The sequence below is a fragment of the Thamnophis elegans genome, chromosome 6 (genome assembly GCF_009769535.1).
Source record: "Thamnophis elegans isolate rThaEle1 chromosome 6, rThaEle1.pri, whole genome shotgun sequence".
Lineage (NCBI taxonomy): Eukaryota > Metazoa > Chordata > Lepidosauria > Squamata > Colubridae > Thamnophis > Thamnophis elegans.
In genome coordinates, this window is record NC_045546.1 from 49,240,933 (window position 1) to 49,257,715 (window position 16,783).

The following is a 16,783-nucleotide window of genomic DNA, read 5'->3' on the forward strand; positions in this document are numbered from 1 at the left end:
GAAGAGAAATTCAGACAAGAATGGCTATTAAGTTTAGGAAAGCAATAATTGTACGTATAATTATTAGCATATAAGTATAGAAGTGTATTTTACTGAGAATTCTTATGTGGGTAAAAAAAGTAAGTATTAAGAAACAGCTTGTTTCAGGTCTGTCTCTGACCTGAAAATGTAAGATGAAGATGCTTTACAGTACAATTATACCTGAGCAGGTGCAGAAACAGCAGGAAGAGGTGTTTTTTTCCCCTCCCTTGAAGTGCCATTCTCAAGCAGATGGTTTCTTGGAGGCTTTACTATATACTGTAATAAAAACAACTATACATATGCCTCCACTTGCAATATTCTTTTATTTCCAAGTGGAGAATATTTTATTGTATTAACAAAATATTTGTAAGTTTAATCAAGTAATTTGTTCAGACACTGCAAATCTGGGCTAAACTATTTACATATCTAAAGAGTGTAGACCCATAATGACCAACCTGTGGCATGCAGAGCCCTCTCTGCGAGCACGCGAGCCTTAGTCCCAGCTCAGCTCCAATGCGCATGAGGCCACATCTCCTGACAGCCAGCTGGTTTTTGGGATTAGCACACATGCGTGGGGGGCGCATGCAAGGGGATCGTGCACACATGCAGGGGGGTGGAGGGTCACGGAGGGTCATGTGTGCATGTGCAGGGGGTGGGGCACACAGGGCTTCACGTGTGCATTGTATTATGGGTATGTATGTGCACACCCACCCTTTTGGCACTCGACGATGAAAAGGTTAGCCATCACAGGTGTAGACTTTATGCACTTCAGATATAAAAAGAGGACAAATTTTCCTATATTCAGTGAACAACAGACCTAAACTTTTTTATAAAACTAGAATGCACCTCAAGAATGATTCAATGTCTTTATTATCTTCATACATTATTTTAAAATTATGGCATTAATAAAATGAAAAATAGCAGATTTTTTTAAAATGGCAAGCACATTTTTCTGTTTCTGTCTTCATAAAGGAATAATTAGACACAATATATGTGAATGAATGAACCGTACACTTGAAGAAAACCCTCATTTCTTGGCTAGGCAAAAGGATCTAAGAGATAATACAAATCATTATCATTACATTTTTGTAATAATGCATCATACTATTTTTTTATTGGGCAAATGTTGTTTTCCTTCATACTATCTTAAAATCAGAAACCAGTATCAACTAAAAAGTGATCTACATGCCAAACTATGCTGCAGTTAAGATAACTTGAAGCTCTAAGTATTTGAAAATGTTCCCTCAGACATTCCACACTATTCAAGAAGGAAATGGACACCTGATACCATTCTACGAATGGAGACTGAAATAAGATTAGGGGAAAAAAAACAACAGTATTCTTGTCATGCTGGGCATTTACAAGAATATTCACCTCTTCCATAAGGTGAAGATGCACATGTATACACACTTAGTAGACATTTCAACTTTGGCAGTCATACCTGGAGGAAAGGCAAATTAAGCCAATCATGATTCTAACAGCTTTAAACAAAGCAATATAAGAAGCACAATCTATATAGTAGATATTCTGAGAAACAAAGTATTCATTTGTAAGCTATTTAGAAAGAAATAAAGAACCAGGGAGAGTCAAATGCCGATACATTTAAATATGCTGATCATCATTAGCTTGTGAACTATTTTCTCATAGGATTCTCTGAAAGCAAAGATACCTTGGATTTGTTATAGAAGGTCTGTAGCACTTACAGAAGACTTGGAGCCCACCTATCTGGTCTGCAGCAAACTGTTTATATTGCTAGCTCAAGCCTTCTGAAATATCAACAAATTTTGACTCCTAACTGAACATGTTCATACAGAAGAAATGGAAAGAATTCCAAGCCTGATCAAGTCCAGTTCAAGGGGGATAAACTGGAATAGAAAAATGAGTTCTGGATTACATACCTACATAATTCTATATTGGTTAAGGAGAACCAAATTTTCTGTATGTTTCCATTCATCATTTCCACATCAGTCTCACTTCTCCTTTACTATTAATTGAACCATAGCATTGCTTTTTCTATTAGGATTATACAATGAAAAGTTTATAAACCACTATTTTTCAACACTAATGAGTAGTACTATCTCTCAGGCTTATGCAGCTTCTGTAGAAGTTGCTCGTAACTAGTTCTATTTGTACATACTGTATAGGTACACCCAACCACATACGTGTACAGTTGAAAGTAGTATCTAAAGCGCTATGTAGCCTGAAAAAAGAAGCACTGCAATACATTAAAAAGAGGTGCTTCATCATCCTGCTATTACATTACATGTACGTGATCTTATTTTCTATCTTGAAGGTTCTACATTTTCCAGTGTTCTTCCATAATGTACAATAAGAGGATTCAATTAACCGCATTTTTCGGAGTATAAGATGCACCTTAGTTTTTGGGGAGGGGAAAAAAAAATTCTGCCTACCAGCATCCATCGGTATTAATCTGGCTAGCATCCTTAGCAAACAGCCTGGTCAGCGTCAGCACATTAGTTCAATGGTTGTGAGCGAACCACACACTTTGCTCACACATGCCTCCTAGGGGCTTAAACTCAGCTTCAATAACACAGCTGATCATTGCGGGGAGATCCAATGAGTAAAGCAGAAGCGTGGAAGTGGTCGGAAAAGGCAGCAGCTGTTCCAGGTTGCCATTTTGACACATTGCGCCAATCACCGCCCAAAAATGTGATGGGGAGGCCAAAAAATGTGATGTGCAAAGGTGGTGATCGGCAGCAATGTGCTCTGGCAATCCTCGCAGGCTTCAACGGGTCTCAAACGGAGCGTTCAGAGGCTGAAACGTGAGGCGCAGAGACCAAAAATGCAAGCCACAGAGGGGGTAATGGTCTGTAGCAATCCCTGCAGCCTAGAACAGGTCTAAAATGTGACGTGTGGAAGCCAAAGGGTTGAGGCCGGTGGATGGGCGGGGCTACATTCAGTGTATAAGACACATCCACATTTTCACCATCTTTTAGGAGGGGAAGTGTATCTTATAATAGGAAAAATATGGTATACCCAGATTTAAAACCAAATGTAAATAAAGATGTTGTTTCTGTAATGATCCTAAGCCATAGAAAAATAAGAGCCAACGGAAGAAAATATATTTGAATCTTAGCATACGTCTCTTGTTCTAGCTATCATTGGGAGATAAGGAACACCATACACCAAATTTGTGGACATCAAGTAGTGAAGGATATCCAATTCTTAATATGGTATCAGTGGTGGGTTGCAAGCGGTACGCCCCGTACTGAAGTACTGGATCCTGCCCGGAGCATCAGATCTGGTACAGTGCTCCGGAGGGCCCGCCCGCCCACTGGCACTCCTTACTGGTGCTTTATGCTGTCGGCACTTCCGCACATGGCGCATATGGCGCCTGTGCAATGCTCCACGGAGCAGTTGGAGCATCAAGGAGGTTTGCGGAAGCATCATTTGATGCTAGACTACATGCGCGTACGCTGCAGGCATGCATGTGGGTAACTCCGGGGCTGTTCCAATCATACCGGTTGGAATGGAATCCAGAACCCACCACTGTATGGTATATACATGATACGAATGTCATAGGGAGCAGCAAACATTCAACAATCTTAGGCAGTGTTTGGATTCAGCAGCTTTAACAGAGAAAGAAGGTGGGGAGACAAATAAATGGCTTACAGAGGATAAATAGTTTATAGGATAATGTGTGAGCACCAGACCATGTGGGCTTGTTATGTTAACAATTTAAGACTGTTCTTGCACACAGGTGATAATTGCAGGCTTCCTTGGCTAATGCAATTACTTCACTTTCATAATTTTTCTATTCTATTTATATAACTTCTCTTTGTATCTTCAGCTAAACTAATTTTGTAATAAACTTATGAAACACTTTTACTAATTTGCTGAAAAATAGATGCCTTATAACACGTACCCCAAGTCTCTTTTCTTTTGTAGAAAAGAACTGCTGAACAAGTCTGCCTACTAACATTCATTAAATGAAATGTTCAATTAAATGCAAAATTATATTCTTGAAGCAGGAGCCACTAAAACAATTCTGGTTTTAACAGAAGAAGCAGATTGTGATTGTGCCAAAATGTTACCATCAGGGTAATTCCAATGTATACCAATTGAGTAGAGTTCAGCTAAAAAATGATACTGATAGTTACTCCAGCATGCAAGGTGATGAAAGATTTTGGCTATTAAGGAAATTACAAGATAAAATTTCTAGGAAGAGGAAAAAAACCCAGACTAGAAATAGTGTTTTATGTATCACATTTCCTTGTAAAACAATTTAAATTTTACAAGGCATTTTCTCTTTTGGCTTTCTAGTCATTGGAGTAAAGTTACTGCATTTTAAAGTGGTTATTCCACATTCCTCAAAAAGTACTTCTTGTCCCATTTGACTTCAGTAGGTCATCTCTATAATAGTAATCTTACCAAGTTTTTTTTAATCACACACTGTGTTGTGCCAGGATTTTTTTTTAACTACAGCCTATTGAACAAGCCATAATATTCTGATGGCATGCAAAGCAAGTGAACAAACCCAAAAATTCAATCTTAGTTTACTTTTCACTCTTTTGGATTCCTCCAGTATTTATTTTGTTATTTTGAATTCTATAAAATATCTGCAGTCAAATGTCACAGCTTCAGTTCTACCATAATTCTGCTTTATGTAAAGGCTAGTACCTGAGCCATTGGGGGACATAAGAAAATTTAGACAATAGCAATAGCAGTAGACTTATATACCGCTTCATAGGGCTTTCAGCCCTCTCTAAGCGGTTACAGAGAGTCAGCATATTGCCCCCAACAATCTGGGTCCTCATTTTACCCACCTCGGAAGGATGGAAGGCTGAGTCACCCTGAGCCGGTGAGATTTGAACCGCTGAACTGCTGATCTAGCAGTAGCCTGCAGTGCTGTATTTAACCACTGCGCCACCTCGGCTCTTCACAATGAGCAACAGATACTAGACAAACTAATATAAACATTCTGTAGTCAAGATCTTTTAATGAATCAAGACAACTTCGTCTCAGTTTAATTATGATGTAATGATTGTGCAAGGAAACATTCTGTGTAATCCAGAGGAGCAATAGTCTTTGAGGGTACCAGTGTGGAAACCCAATATATTTTTTCAGGGCTGCTAGTTTCTAGAAACAAGGCTTGGTGTCATTGGTTCATAGCCTTCAAAATGTCTGAACTAGGCAATCAAATATTACAATAAACCAGTATTTGTCTTAGTAAGTGGTATCAGTTGGATTTTTCTCCATGACTCCTTCAGCAAACCATACTTTCCATAAACCACTATCCAATTTCCAATGTATACTTTCTTTAAGATATATCAGGGCTTCAGAACGAAAGTGTTGGCTGGAGGGGTCATTAACAGTTCAGAATAAATCCACAGGCCAGACTGTCTTCAGTCTACATTAACACCACTCATAAATTAAGTCTACAACTGGGAATATGGGAGTACATTTTGAAGAAAAAAGACATCTGTTTTCTCATGAAAAAAAAATAGATTCACACAACTGATCTGAATGCTACGCTATTCAACTATTGTGGTTAGAGCAAGTCTTACGAATGATATGGTATAATTCACAGATTTTTTCTTCACTGGGAAGGGAATGTCTATTTGTAGAGCTATAGATTTTCTGCAATCAGGTCTTTCTCAATGACAGTTGTAGAGGGAATAGAAATGACGTTGAGAGGCAGGAAGAAGAGTTGCTACCAAGGCAATAGTCAGATTAGCAAGGCTTAAATTGAAGCCCAGAAAATAATTTGAAAGAATGTCTCAGACTGTCTAGAACTGTGTAGGTGATCTTGGAGAAGAGGGGAAGAGAGGCTGCCTAGGAAACGATCAGGAAGAGAGGCAGGAACCCCCCATTGCTTAACAGTCAGAGAAGCAAACTTAGGAAGGGACCAAGCAGTAAAAAAAAATGACAGTGGGATGTTTGTACTTTCAGACTTACAAGATTCTTTTAATGTAGCATGACAATAAAGTAGAATTAGCTCATCCTGTTGGGTTTTGTGTTTGATTTACCTAGGAGGAATGACACAGACAAGTCCTCCCTAGTTCACAGAAACTAGAGAGGGAGTAGAAAACCATATTCAGACTTGCAAGACTCTATTACTATAACTGCAATTTATTTATTAAATTTATTTGCCACCCATCTTGTTTCAAAGCAACTCTAGGCGGCTTACAGCATTAAAAGCACTAACATCAAGATTTTTTTTCTAAAACAACAAAACTGAAATTATAATGAAAAAGAATTATATTTAACTGATGTAGAGATAGGAGGAGGAGGATAAGCGGAGGAAGGAGGTGGGGATTTTCTCTTAATTCATCAACCACCTCCAATGTAATGCTACCTAGGCCCAATCCATCTACCACAGCCACATCTTTTGGCTGTTACAAAAGGTCAGAAGGGTGGGAAGCCAATATCATATCAAGGGGTAAGAGTCCCAAAGGGAAGATACATGGTAGAGACATCCTTCTCTTGGGCCCCACCAACCGGAATTCCTTGACTAAATGGGGCCAGCAGCATATACCTCCTCTGTCAGTGCAGGAGGAGCCAGCCTGTCCAATGGGGTGAGACTGTTCCTCAAAGTATCCTGAACCTATGCCATGCAAGGCTCTAAAGGTAACAATCAACACACTGAATTGCACCTGGAAGCAAATTAGCTTGCAGAGCAATGGTGTAACATAGGCCAACCTATTTGCCCAAAAAACTGCACTCTGGACCCACTGAAGCAATAAACATAGTCTTGACTGATATGGCATTTCTTAGACTGATCTACCTGTAGAGAAACTCACAGAAATGCTCATACAATTCTAAAAAAAAACAATTTTGAAGTTTAAGCATTAATGGCAAGCTTACAATTATGGAGTTAATGAAAAAAGGCCTAGTATATGGAATACAGACCCATCAAGAAAATTGGGTCTCACTTATATATGAGGGGCCATATTTGTAAGTTTTATACTTCATTTAACTGTCTAACATTTTAATTACTTCATGTCTCACAATCAGACACATGTAAAATCAAGCTGCCAATTTAACCCTCAGTAGTTAACCCGAAAACCAGATTCAATTGGAAGGAAAGAGTTTATAATTCAATTCAAGCTTATAACTCCTAAATATTAAACTTTTTAAAATATTTATTTCCAATATTTTAGGGCATTTTTAAAAAGACTAAACATTTATACAGTCTTTAAATGAAGTGAAAAAAATCATTGATGCCCAATGTTTAATGTTAGTATTCATTTGAGGGGGGGGGGAGAGAAAGAATGAATATGAGAATCCCAAGTAAAGGAAAAATAAACAAGCAAATAATAAATCAGGTTTTTCTATTTTAAAACAAAAATTCACCTGTCCTGCAATGTTATTCTCCTTCTCCTATTTGGGTAAAGTGAATTAACCATAAATTACTATGGCATTCATCTCAGCAAATTACACTCTAAACTTCAAATGGAAATTTTGATTCTGGGAGGCCAAAATTATCAACTCTAATTTATTTTGATACATAAACATAGTATTCATGGCAATTTGGAAATGAAACACCTTCATAACTGTATTACCCACATTAGAAGAATCATTAGGCACATTTAGTATATTTTTAACTAGGAAAAGGAATATATTAAAACATGCTGAGAGACAGCACAGCTATTTTGAAACACATATTAAATACCTAAGCTTGCTCATTGATATTTTAGTTATCTTAGCAGTAGTTCATATGCTTCTGTTGCTCCATAAAGATGGTTCTCAAATATGGATGGATGAAGTCTGATGCAGCATATACATTCAGACATCACTTATTCTATTTCAAAATTAGTGTAGTGCCTAGCAGTAAGCTTCATATGTGCAGATTACTGGTGGGAAACAGGCAGCTGTTATCTTTGAATATGTCATATCAATTTCCACTGCAACATGTGGAGGTAAAGACAGAAGTAGTTTTCCTATAAAGAACTTTAAACGTATATTTTAACATATTTATATGGCCACACATCTATCAAAAGCACTCTGGGCAGCAAACATAATAAAGAAAAATCACAATTCACAGTGCGAATAAAAACCTTTTCTTGCTGCTTCTAGCCAGTGTTGATGCCTGATTCCTGCAGTTTTCTTGGTAAGATTTCAGAAGTGCATTGTTGCTTTTTAGGGCTGAGAAAGAACAACTAGCCCAAAGTCACCAGTTGACTTTGTGCCTAAGATGTGAGTTCTACTCACAATTTCCCACTCTGTATCCTGATGCCTTAACCATTAACCAAACTGACCCTAACTACTTATACACCTGCACCCATATTAGAGTTCAGATAGCATCCTGGTCCACATTCTGGAAGGTTGGCAGTGTCAGGGTCATCTATGTTTTAAACTGAGGCTCTTCCCTAAGGAGGCATTGCTTCATAGAAGGCATGCTTTCCAGGACCTATCAAGTGACACTGTTTCACCAATGGCACCTACAGATGCCCACCATACCCCGTCAAGTGATCTGGACATAAACCAGTGGGAGAGGAAACCCAACCCCATACCAATGAAGGATTCAAAGATGTCAACCAGCATCTTAAATTGAAAAACTGGATGAAAGCCCGCAGCTGAGGGAAAGCATGTTATTGGGCACAACATGAAGCATCAATATTGCCCATATTACTGCATTCTGAATTATGAGGCTTCTCAATTCTCTTTTAAGGACAACCCTATGTAGAGTGTGTTGTAATGTCAAACAGACTAAGGCATTATTTAATGTATTATTCACTTGCAATGCTGACACAACAGATAGAAGCATCATGTACTTCTTGAGACATGTACATCCAGATGAGATGGCACTTACCCATTTCAATACTTTTTAGGAAGAGGACAAACTCATTTAATGAATAAATCAAACTGGCGGTTCACACAATATGCTAAGCCACAAACAAATGGCTTAGAAGTCTAACATTTTGACTTTTAAAGCTGTAGCATAATGGGTTACATCTCTGCCGAAACTGTCATTCAGTACTATTGTCCAAATCTGGGGTTCCAGGTGTGTTACAGACCCTGTTTTCCAGCTATGTTAAAGGGCTTTTATATTTAACTGGTAATCATGTTTTATTTTAGTATGGTAACATATGTTTTTATTTATATTAAATTGTGTACCTCCCAGAGTGAGATGTGTGGCCATATAAATTGAATAAATAATTAAATACTGTTGAATTACTGTTCTGTTTGCAAAAGAAGCTGTGTGAAAATTTCTATGTTAGTGGAAAGGTAAATTGGGAATTAATTTCTTTTTTTCATGCAGTACGGTATGATGAAAAACTGCTCTACTAAAAGCAGAAGCCATAGAGTGACACTTGTGAATTTATAATGGTAAAGAACAGTCATTCATATTCTAAAAGCATATAAATATTATGGCATATTTGTGCAGTATAAATCCTCAAGAAAAAAGAGCAAAAATTGATTTATTTCAGGGCAGTGAGAAAAGGTCATTTATACATTGATAGTTAAGCACAGTGGTGGGATTCAAATTGTTTTACTACCAGTTCTCTGGGCATGGTGTAGCGGGTGTGGCAGGGGAAGGATACTGTAAAATCTCCATTCCCATCCCATTCCAGGGGAAGGTTACTGCAAAATCCCCATTTCCTCCCGATCAGTTGAGACTTGGGGCAGAGAATAGATGGGGACGGGGCCAGTCAGTATATGGGGGCATACACCACTTCAAACTCTCTAGTCCAGGGGTGTCAAACTCTATTTTATTGAGGGCCAAATCAGGATTGTGTTTGACCTGGGGAGGGGGGGCAAGTAGGCATGGCTGGGGTGGGCATGGCCAGCTCAATGTCCTGCAGCCCGCACACAGCCCTACTGAGCTACATTTTTGCTGGCAGTGGCCTACAGGAGGCCGTTGCAGCCGAAAACAGAGCTTGGAGGGCCACATGCAGCCCTCCCGAGATCAATTTTTTGCTGGCAGAGGCACTTCAAGCCATTTCTTCGCTGTTTCCCAAGCAGCTCCATGGGCCAGATCTAAGTACCCTGCAGGCTGGATGTGGCGGGTGGGCCTTGAGTTTGACACCTCTGCTCTAGTCCATAAACAATCTAACTCATAGGCAGGATCTGTCAAGTAACAGCAAAACCATTTAAAGGATGTACTTTCACACAGAAGAGTGCAATTTTCATTATCACTGCAGGTAATATACCCATTACCAATATATGTCATATATAGGTTGACATATATTGCTTATGGGATAACTAAACCATATTTAAGCTTTTATACATAAATGTCTATATTTAATTTAAGGACAGCTCAGACTAAGAAAGTAAACATGTTTTTATTTTTCAACTCTTTACTTTCAAAAAACTAAAACTTTCTTTCTCAATACCAGCCTCGGAATAATTTCAATGTTTAAGTGTCACTAAAGGTTGTAATTAAAATTTTTGAAATTTTTTCTTCATAAATAATTTTTGGGGGGCAAAACATTGCAAACACAATGAAACCAAACCAAAGTGTGTTACTTTGATATTTTGCAGCAACATTCAGAAAAGGGGAACAGGGGCAGAGGAAGGAAGAAATGTATATCTATTGAAAGGTAAATTACATTTTCATAAAATAGCCTTATTCATAAAACTAGAAAAAGATGGGCATAAAAAGTTATACTGTATTTGTACCCTGGCAAGTGTGCTCCCTTACAAGGTACTGCTAATCAGCCATGTCTTTTCATGAAATGGGTATATAAATTTGGATATAATCATCCTAAACTCTATCCCAGTCATTTATGTTGTATTCCAGGTGCTTTGATTATATTTCTACTATATGCAGCCATGGAGAGGACAGCATACAGACCTTATACATTAAACGCTAAGTTCACATACCACAGAAAACAAAAATGACATCAACCACATGATAGTTGAATATGATACATGAACTTAATGGAACATGTAAAATTGACTAGGCTAAAACATATGAGGAATGGTTGCAGGAACTGGGTATGTCTAGTTTAATGAAAAGAAGGACTAGGAAAGACATGGTAGTATGTTCCAATATCTCAGGGGTTGCCACAAAGAAGAGGGAGTCAAACTATTCTCCAAAGCACCTGAGGGCAGAACAAGAAGCAATGGGTGAAAACTAATCAAGGAGAGAAGCAACTTAGAACTGAGGAGAAATTTCCTGACAGAACAATTAATCAGTGGAACAGCTTGCCTCCAGAAGTTGTGAATTCCCCAACACTGGAAGTCTTTAAGAAGATGTTGGATAGCCATTTGTCTGAAACATAAGGTTTCCTCCCTAGGCAGGGGGTTGGAGTAGAAGACATCCAAGGTCCCTTCCAACTCTGCTATTGTATGTAAACTAAGTCTGCTCCACGTGTACTCTGTTACTTAAACGCCTGCTAAATTTTATTATTACTTTATGTGAAATAGACCTTCTTTGAATTGGAAGAAATTCATGAAATTCACATAAATTCATTGGACAAAGAAGTGGAATAAAAAAAGCATCATTTTTTTAAAAAATGAACAAAAATAATTCCTACCTTTTCATATTCTAGGCAGTCTGAACAAGTTATTTTCAGTGGGTATTAGATCTGTTAATAATTTTACCAGTATGTAAAAAACCTCAAATACAACCAATTTGAAAAGAATTTCTATTCTACAATTGACATATAAAACTAAATCTAATTAACAAACAGATCACTAGTCGCTCTTTTGAAGACTTTGATTTTTTTTAGATTGTCCACCCACACAATATAGTGAATACTATCCATATCACCATTCTATGCATTGTGATTTCAATGTCACATTAATTTAACTGGGATTTCTAAATCCCAGTTAAATGAATGCATAAAGGAGGATTATAACCTTAATGTGCCATTACTAAGGAATTAAACTCAAAGAGACTCATTTGCATCAACAATACAAGATCTAATGCACTGATGAAAGACAAGCATGAAAGCAAGGATGCAAATAGGTAAAGGAGATTGCTTTTCTTCTGTCTGCCCTCTGCCTTCCTGAGAGTTAAAAAAAAGTAAATTCCAAATTTAAAAATTTACATTTTATATCCATACCTACCACAATATTCCTTTAATCATAACCAGTATTATGCAAAAAGTAATAGTATGGAAAATAAATTTAAGGCCTATGAATACTACTGATCTCTGCCACTTGGGTCAATTTCACATGGTTTTTTTATCCATAAGCCTTGTCTCAATTTTCTATAACTGACAAGGAGGAAATGCGAGTCAGTTTCAGCTCATTGGAGCGAGGGCAGTATGTCAGAAGGAGAACCAAGTCCTATTTCAAGCTCACACTATTCCATGCAAGCTAAGATCTTGAATCTCCCTTGCAGGCCAACATACAGCATACCCATCCCACCAAATGCCTTAACCTTCAGGCTCAAAAAAAATTCCAAGACCCTCCACATTTGTTTTACAGTTTTCAAAGAGGGTGTGGCATATTTAGATCCTCTTTTGCCAAAGCCAGGAAAGCCAACCAGTCTACCTAGTGCAGAGCCCAGTTTCAGCCCAACGGTTTCAGTGCAACTGATTCTGCAAAATGACAACAACGAGGAAGGGGTGGGGTGTTAGAGAAGAGAACTAAACTAAAGTCCAACAGAGGAAAACAGTCCCCTCTACGCAGGGAAAGATTTTTCTGGCATTCCCTCTCGTTCTCACCCATCCCTTTCCTTCTACTACTCCGGATGCTGAAGCCGAAAAACATTCCACCAGGCATTCACTACCTGATGGGGAGCTGGCTGAAAGGAAGAGTCGAGTTGTTAAAACACCTAGCGGTGGGAGGGCTGCTTCGGTCTGCAGCTTTCATTACAGCGTTTCCTTACTGCACTGCAGAGGCGCCATCTTCTCGCTCTTAAGCTTCGCTCCAACCCACTTCCTTTCATCTGGTTCCCCAAGCTCCCCTCCTTAGAGGAAAGCCTCTCGGTACGAAGCGCTTTATGTCCACACCGAAGGAAACCCTCTTGCGGGATTTGGGCAATTTCTGCCTCCCCCACCACCCTCTCCCAATCCTGCCTCCCCAAGCCTGCAACGCACTCCAGGGTAAACTAGACGACCTTATTACGGGGGAGGCCCCATCATAATGCCCCTTTTCTCCCTGACTGGGAAGCATGGAGGGACAGAGAGGGTCGCAGTTGGTGGGAGCAAAGCCGTCTCCTACCCAAAGGCGGGAGGGGGGCTGTTCCGCAGGAGCCGCAACGCATTAATGCCTTAGTACTGAAGTTGCCCGAGCCACAGGCACCTGAGCCGAGAGAAGTTCCTCCTCCTCCACCCCCCATGGCGGGAGTGAGAGGCAATCCCCAAAACGAGCGCCTCTTGTTTGCATTCCCTGTGAGGGCGAGGAAGAGGAAGAACTGGGGGGAGCAATGATGAGCGGGCGGTAACAATCGCCTAGCCGGAGGATCGGGTCTCTCGGCCCCAACATCACAGGCGACGCCCCCCACTTCTCGATTGCCGCCCCCAGATCGGCCACACCAGACGACACAAAAAGACAAGCCCCCCCCCAAAAAAACCCCGCACGGCGGCCGCAGACGCGAAACTCATCTCTCCTCCTGCCCTCCCCTTCTTGCAAAGCAAAGCAAAGCATCGAATCCATCGATGCCAAGTTGGCATTTCCAGAAAGGATGGATGCGAGGCAGAAACAAGGGGCCTCGCCCTCCCCCTTCGCGCCCCCTTTTCTTTCTCATCCCAGAGACTGCACGCTTCCTAAGTAACAGAGAAGAGGCAAAATTCCCCTTCTCCACCCTTCGGAAGCGCCCCAGAGTCGACGGACGCTCGCCGAAAGGCTGCCGAAAGCTACACGCAAGTGAGCAAAAGAGCATTTTGGGAAGCCGCTCGTCCCAGCCCGCCCAGCCTCCTCTCTCCATTGTTCAGGATGAAAGCAGAGATTTCTGAAGAAGGCGCGGATCGAGGAACACACCCTTTCTTTTCGAGCCTCAGCAGGCCGCTTTCATCGGCTAGTTTCGGGGCGAAGCCCCAGCTTAAAGCTGCGGGAGCTCTCGGCGAACAAAGACTTTCTTGTCGTAGCAACAGGGAGAAGGTAATGGGGAGCCGCTTACCTCCAAAGCTCCCGCTGTCCAAGAGGCTCCCAGCAGCAGGAAAGCTAAATGCGGCAGCATCGCGGGCAAAAGCAGCACCTAAGGACGCTGGAGCTCAGGCACTAGTTTTAAAATGTATAGGAGACAGTCGAAAGATATCCGCCCAGCCGCCTCGCTTCGCCTCCCCGCTCTGCTGAGGAATGAAAACCGAGCTGCAAGCAGCAGCAGCAGCGCTAGCGGAGCTTCGGAAAGCAGGAAGAGAGTCTGATACTCCAACCCGCCCAAAGCGGCGGCGGCAACAGTAACAGCAGGCCGGTCCTTCACAGAATCCCCCTAGCGACCGAATTGCGCAACTGCTACTGCCATCGTTTGATTCGTGAAAGCCCCGGTCGGGAAAAAAACGAAGAGGAGGGAGCGGAAGGGTCTCTGCGTGAGGCGTATCGGCCACAGCTTCGTATTTGTTTCTGGCGCAGCAGGCGATGGAGCGGGATGTAAAACTAGATCTGAGGGATCTCGAACGTTATTCTGTTTAATCAGTTTATGTTCAGAATTGCCCCTGCCCCAAATCAGAAGGATTGCAGAAACGAAATCGGTTTTAAGATGGACGGATCCTAGAATGAACTCTGTTTAGTTCTGATGTCATAATCAAGTCAAGGGACCAGAGTTTCTAATATATATTCGGTCAGATTGGTAACTTTGAGGTTCTTAAAAAACACAAAGAAGATTGACAAGCCACAAATTGAGCCCTTTCTTGTACAATTCAGCAGGATGAGCTGTAAGTGTTGCTAGAAAGTACAGGGTGTCATGTCCCAGAGGTTTTTTTTCAAGAGGCAACTGGACTTTCTTGTTTTTCTTTGAAGACATTTTGCTTCTCATCAGATCTCATCCATGGTCAGAGCAGAAGAAGCTTCTTGGATGAGAAGTGAAATGTCTTCAAAGAAAAACAAAAAGTCTTCTTGAAAAAGCACCTTTGGGACAACCGTGACCTGGATGACTTGAGAATCTCCGTAGACCAGGGACGTGCAGTCACTAGAGGCAAGGGAGGCAGAGCCTCACCAGTCTCCTCAGGAAAAAGAAAGAAATTTAAATATTTTTTTAAATAATTAAGCCAAGATAGTTGCTACCAGATTCCAGGTCACAGTGGCTTGGTGTCTGCTTAGTGTTAACCAAAGCAGGAGGCTAGAGAACTCGGGCCTCCTTTCCATAAGGAATTTTCGCCTTCTAAAAGTTAAGAAAGAGTTAAAAGGCAAAAAAGTTCAGATGCAAAAAGCACTAATTCTCCCGCCTCCTGATCTGGAAGCAGCGAATCATGTCTTCTTGAGCACGCTTACGTTGGGCGGGTTATTTCGGAGGGCGTGCTTCAGAGGAGAGAGGAGTGGGGGAAGGAGGAGGCTCGCTCTTTGCTGCAGACCTGGCGCTTGGCGGCTCCCCGCGATGCAAAGTGCCCCGCCGCCCCCGATGCTGCCACCCGCCCGCTGCCCCGGCCTGCTTCTCCAGGCTCCACCTGGAAGTCCCGGATCGCCTCTGGGGAAGGCTGGGTGAGTGGAGCGAAGCTTCTCCGCAGCCCCCGGCGCTGCACAGAGGCTCTCGCAGGAGCGCGTGCCAGTGGCCGCAGCCTGGAGCGGCCCCGGCTGCGAGACAAGCAGCTTAAAGTAGCCGCTGCTGCTTTAAGCACTGCCTTGTCTCGCAGCCGGGGCCGCTCCAGGCCGCCGGCCGCTGGCACGTGCTCCTGTGAGAGCCTCTGCGTAGTGGCAGGAGCCACGGAGAAGCTTGGCTCCGCTTCTCACTCAGCCTTCCCCAGAGGCGATCCGGGACTTCCAGCAGCGGAGCTTGGAGAAGCCGCAGCCGCAGGCCGGGGCAGCAGGTGGCGGCGGCATCTGGCGGCGGGGCACTTTGCATCGGGAGCCACCAAGCGCCTTTGCTGCAGACCCGGGCGCTTGGCTGCTCCCGTGATGCAAATTTCCCCCCCCTGCCGAGGCCAACCGCTGCCCTGCTGAGCTGCTTCGCAAAAGGATGCCCAGCTGAGCCTCACCAGGTATAACCTCACCGCACGTCACTGCCATAGACATATAGTATGTCATAGCTAAACTGCTCTAGTAACAGTTCCTCCTGCCTCCCTCTTGTGCAAGTAAATCAGTTGGTGTATAGTGCATCTCTTGAATTTACCATCTAAAAACAATAAAAGTATGTTGAAAAACTAAATGGCTAAAATTATCTTCAGAGCCATGAAAACATCCTTACTTATAGTAATGATGGTGCAATCTATCCAAAAGCACACATTTCCCATTGTTGTGTTTCACTGTGGTTTGAACTGAAAGTGAGATCAGTGATTAGTAATGGCAGTGAACAGGTGGATTGGGGCAGTTATGGAATTTGTGGTTATACCCCTCCCTCTCTCTGGTCACCAACCAATCTTAACCATTTTTCTGCCAACACATCTCCTTCCATTTGCACTTTGTTTCTCACATTTCTTTGATACCCTTTGCTCTCAGCCCTCCCCTCACCCTCACTCTCTCCAGAGTTCCAACTAAGAAGAGAACAGCCAATCTTACTATTTCTTCTGGGGAAGGAAGGCCTTGGGTTTGTGCTTATTTGCCCACTTTCCTATATTCATCACGTTCACAGTTAACTTCCACCTTTCTGACTGCACATATATTTTTGGAAGGATTTATTTCCATTTATAAATTGTAAGTACATATCATATCTGTAAAATAGAAGACAGCCACCTAAATGGAACATCAACAGAACTAATAATCAGTCACCAATGCTTGCGAAACAGGATTGTTCTGTTGTTAGCTCTAG

At 41.7% G+C, this 16,783-nt stretch overlaps 1 protein-coding gene across 1 annotated transcript in view; it reads right to left on the bottom strand.

Annotated features, from left to right (window-relative positions):
- The window catches only part of APP (amyloid beta precursor protein), a 135,541-nt gene extending 121,301 nt beyond the window's left edge, over nucleotides 1–14,240 (bottom strand). Inside the window, 1 exon segment of the mRNA XM_032219515.1 lies at nucleotides 14,003–14,240. Within this exon segment, the coding sequence (XP_032075406.1) occupies nucleotides 14,003–14,062 (60 nt within the window). The 5' untranslated portion in view covers nucleotides 14,063–14,240.
- Between the last annotated feature and the right edge of the window lie 2,543 nt (nucleotides 14,241–16,783).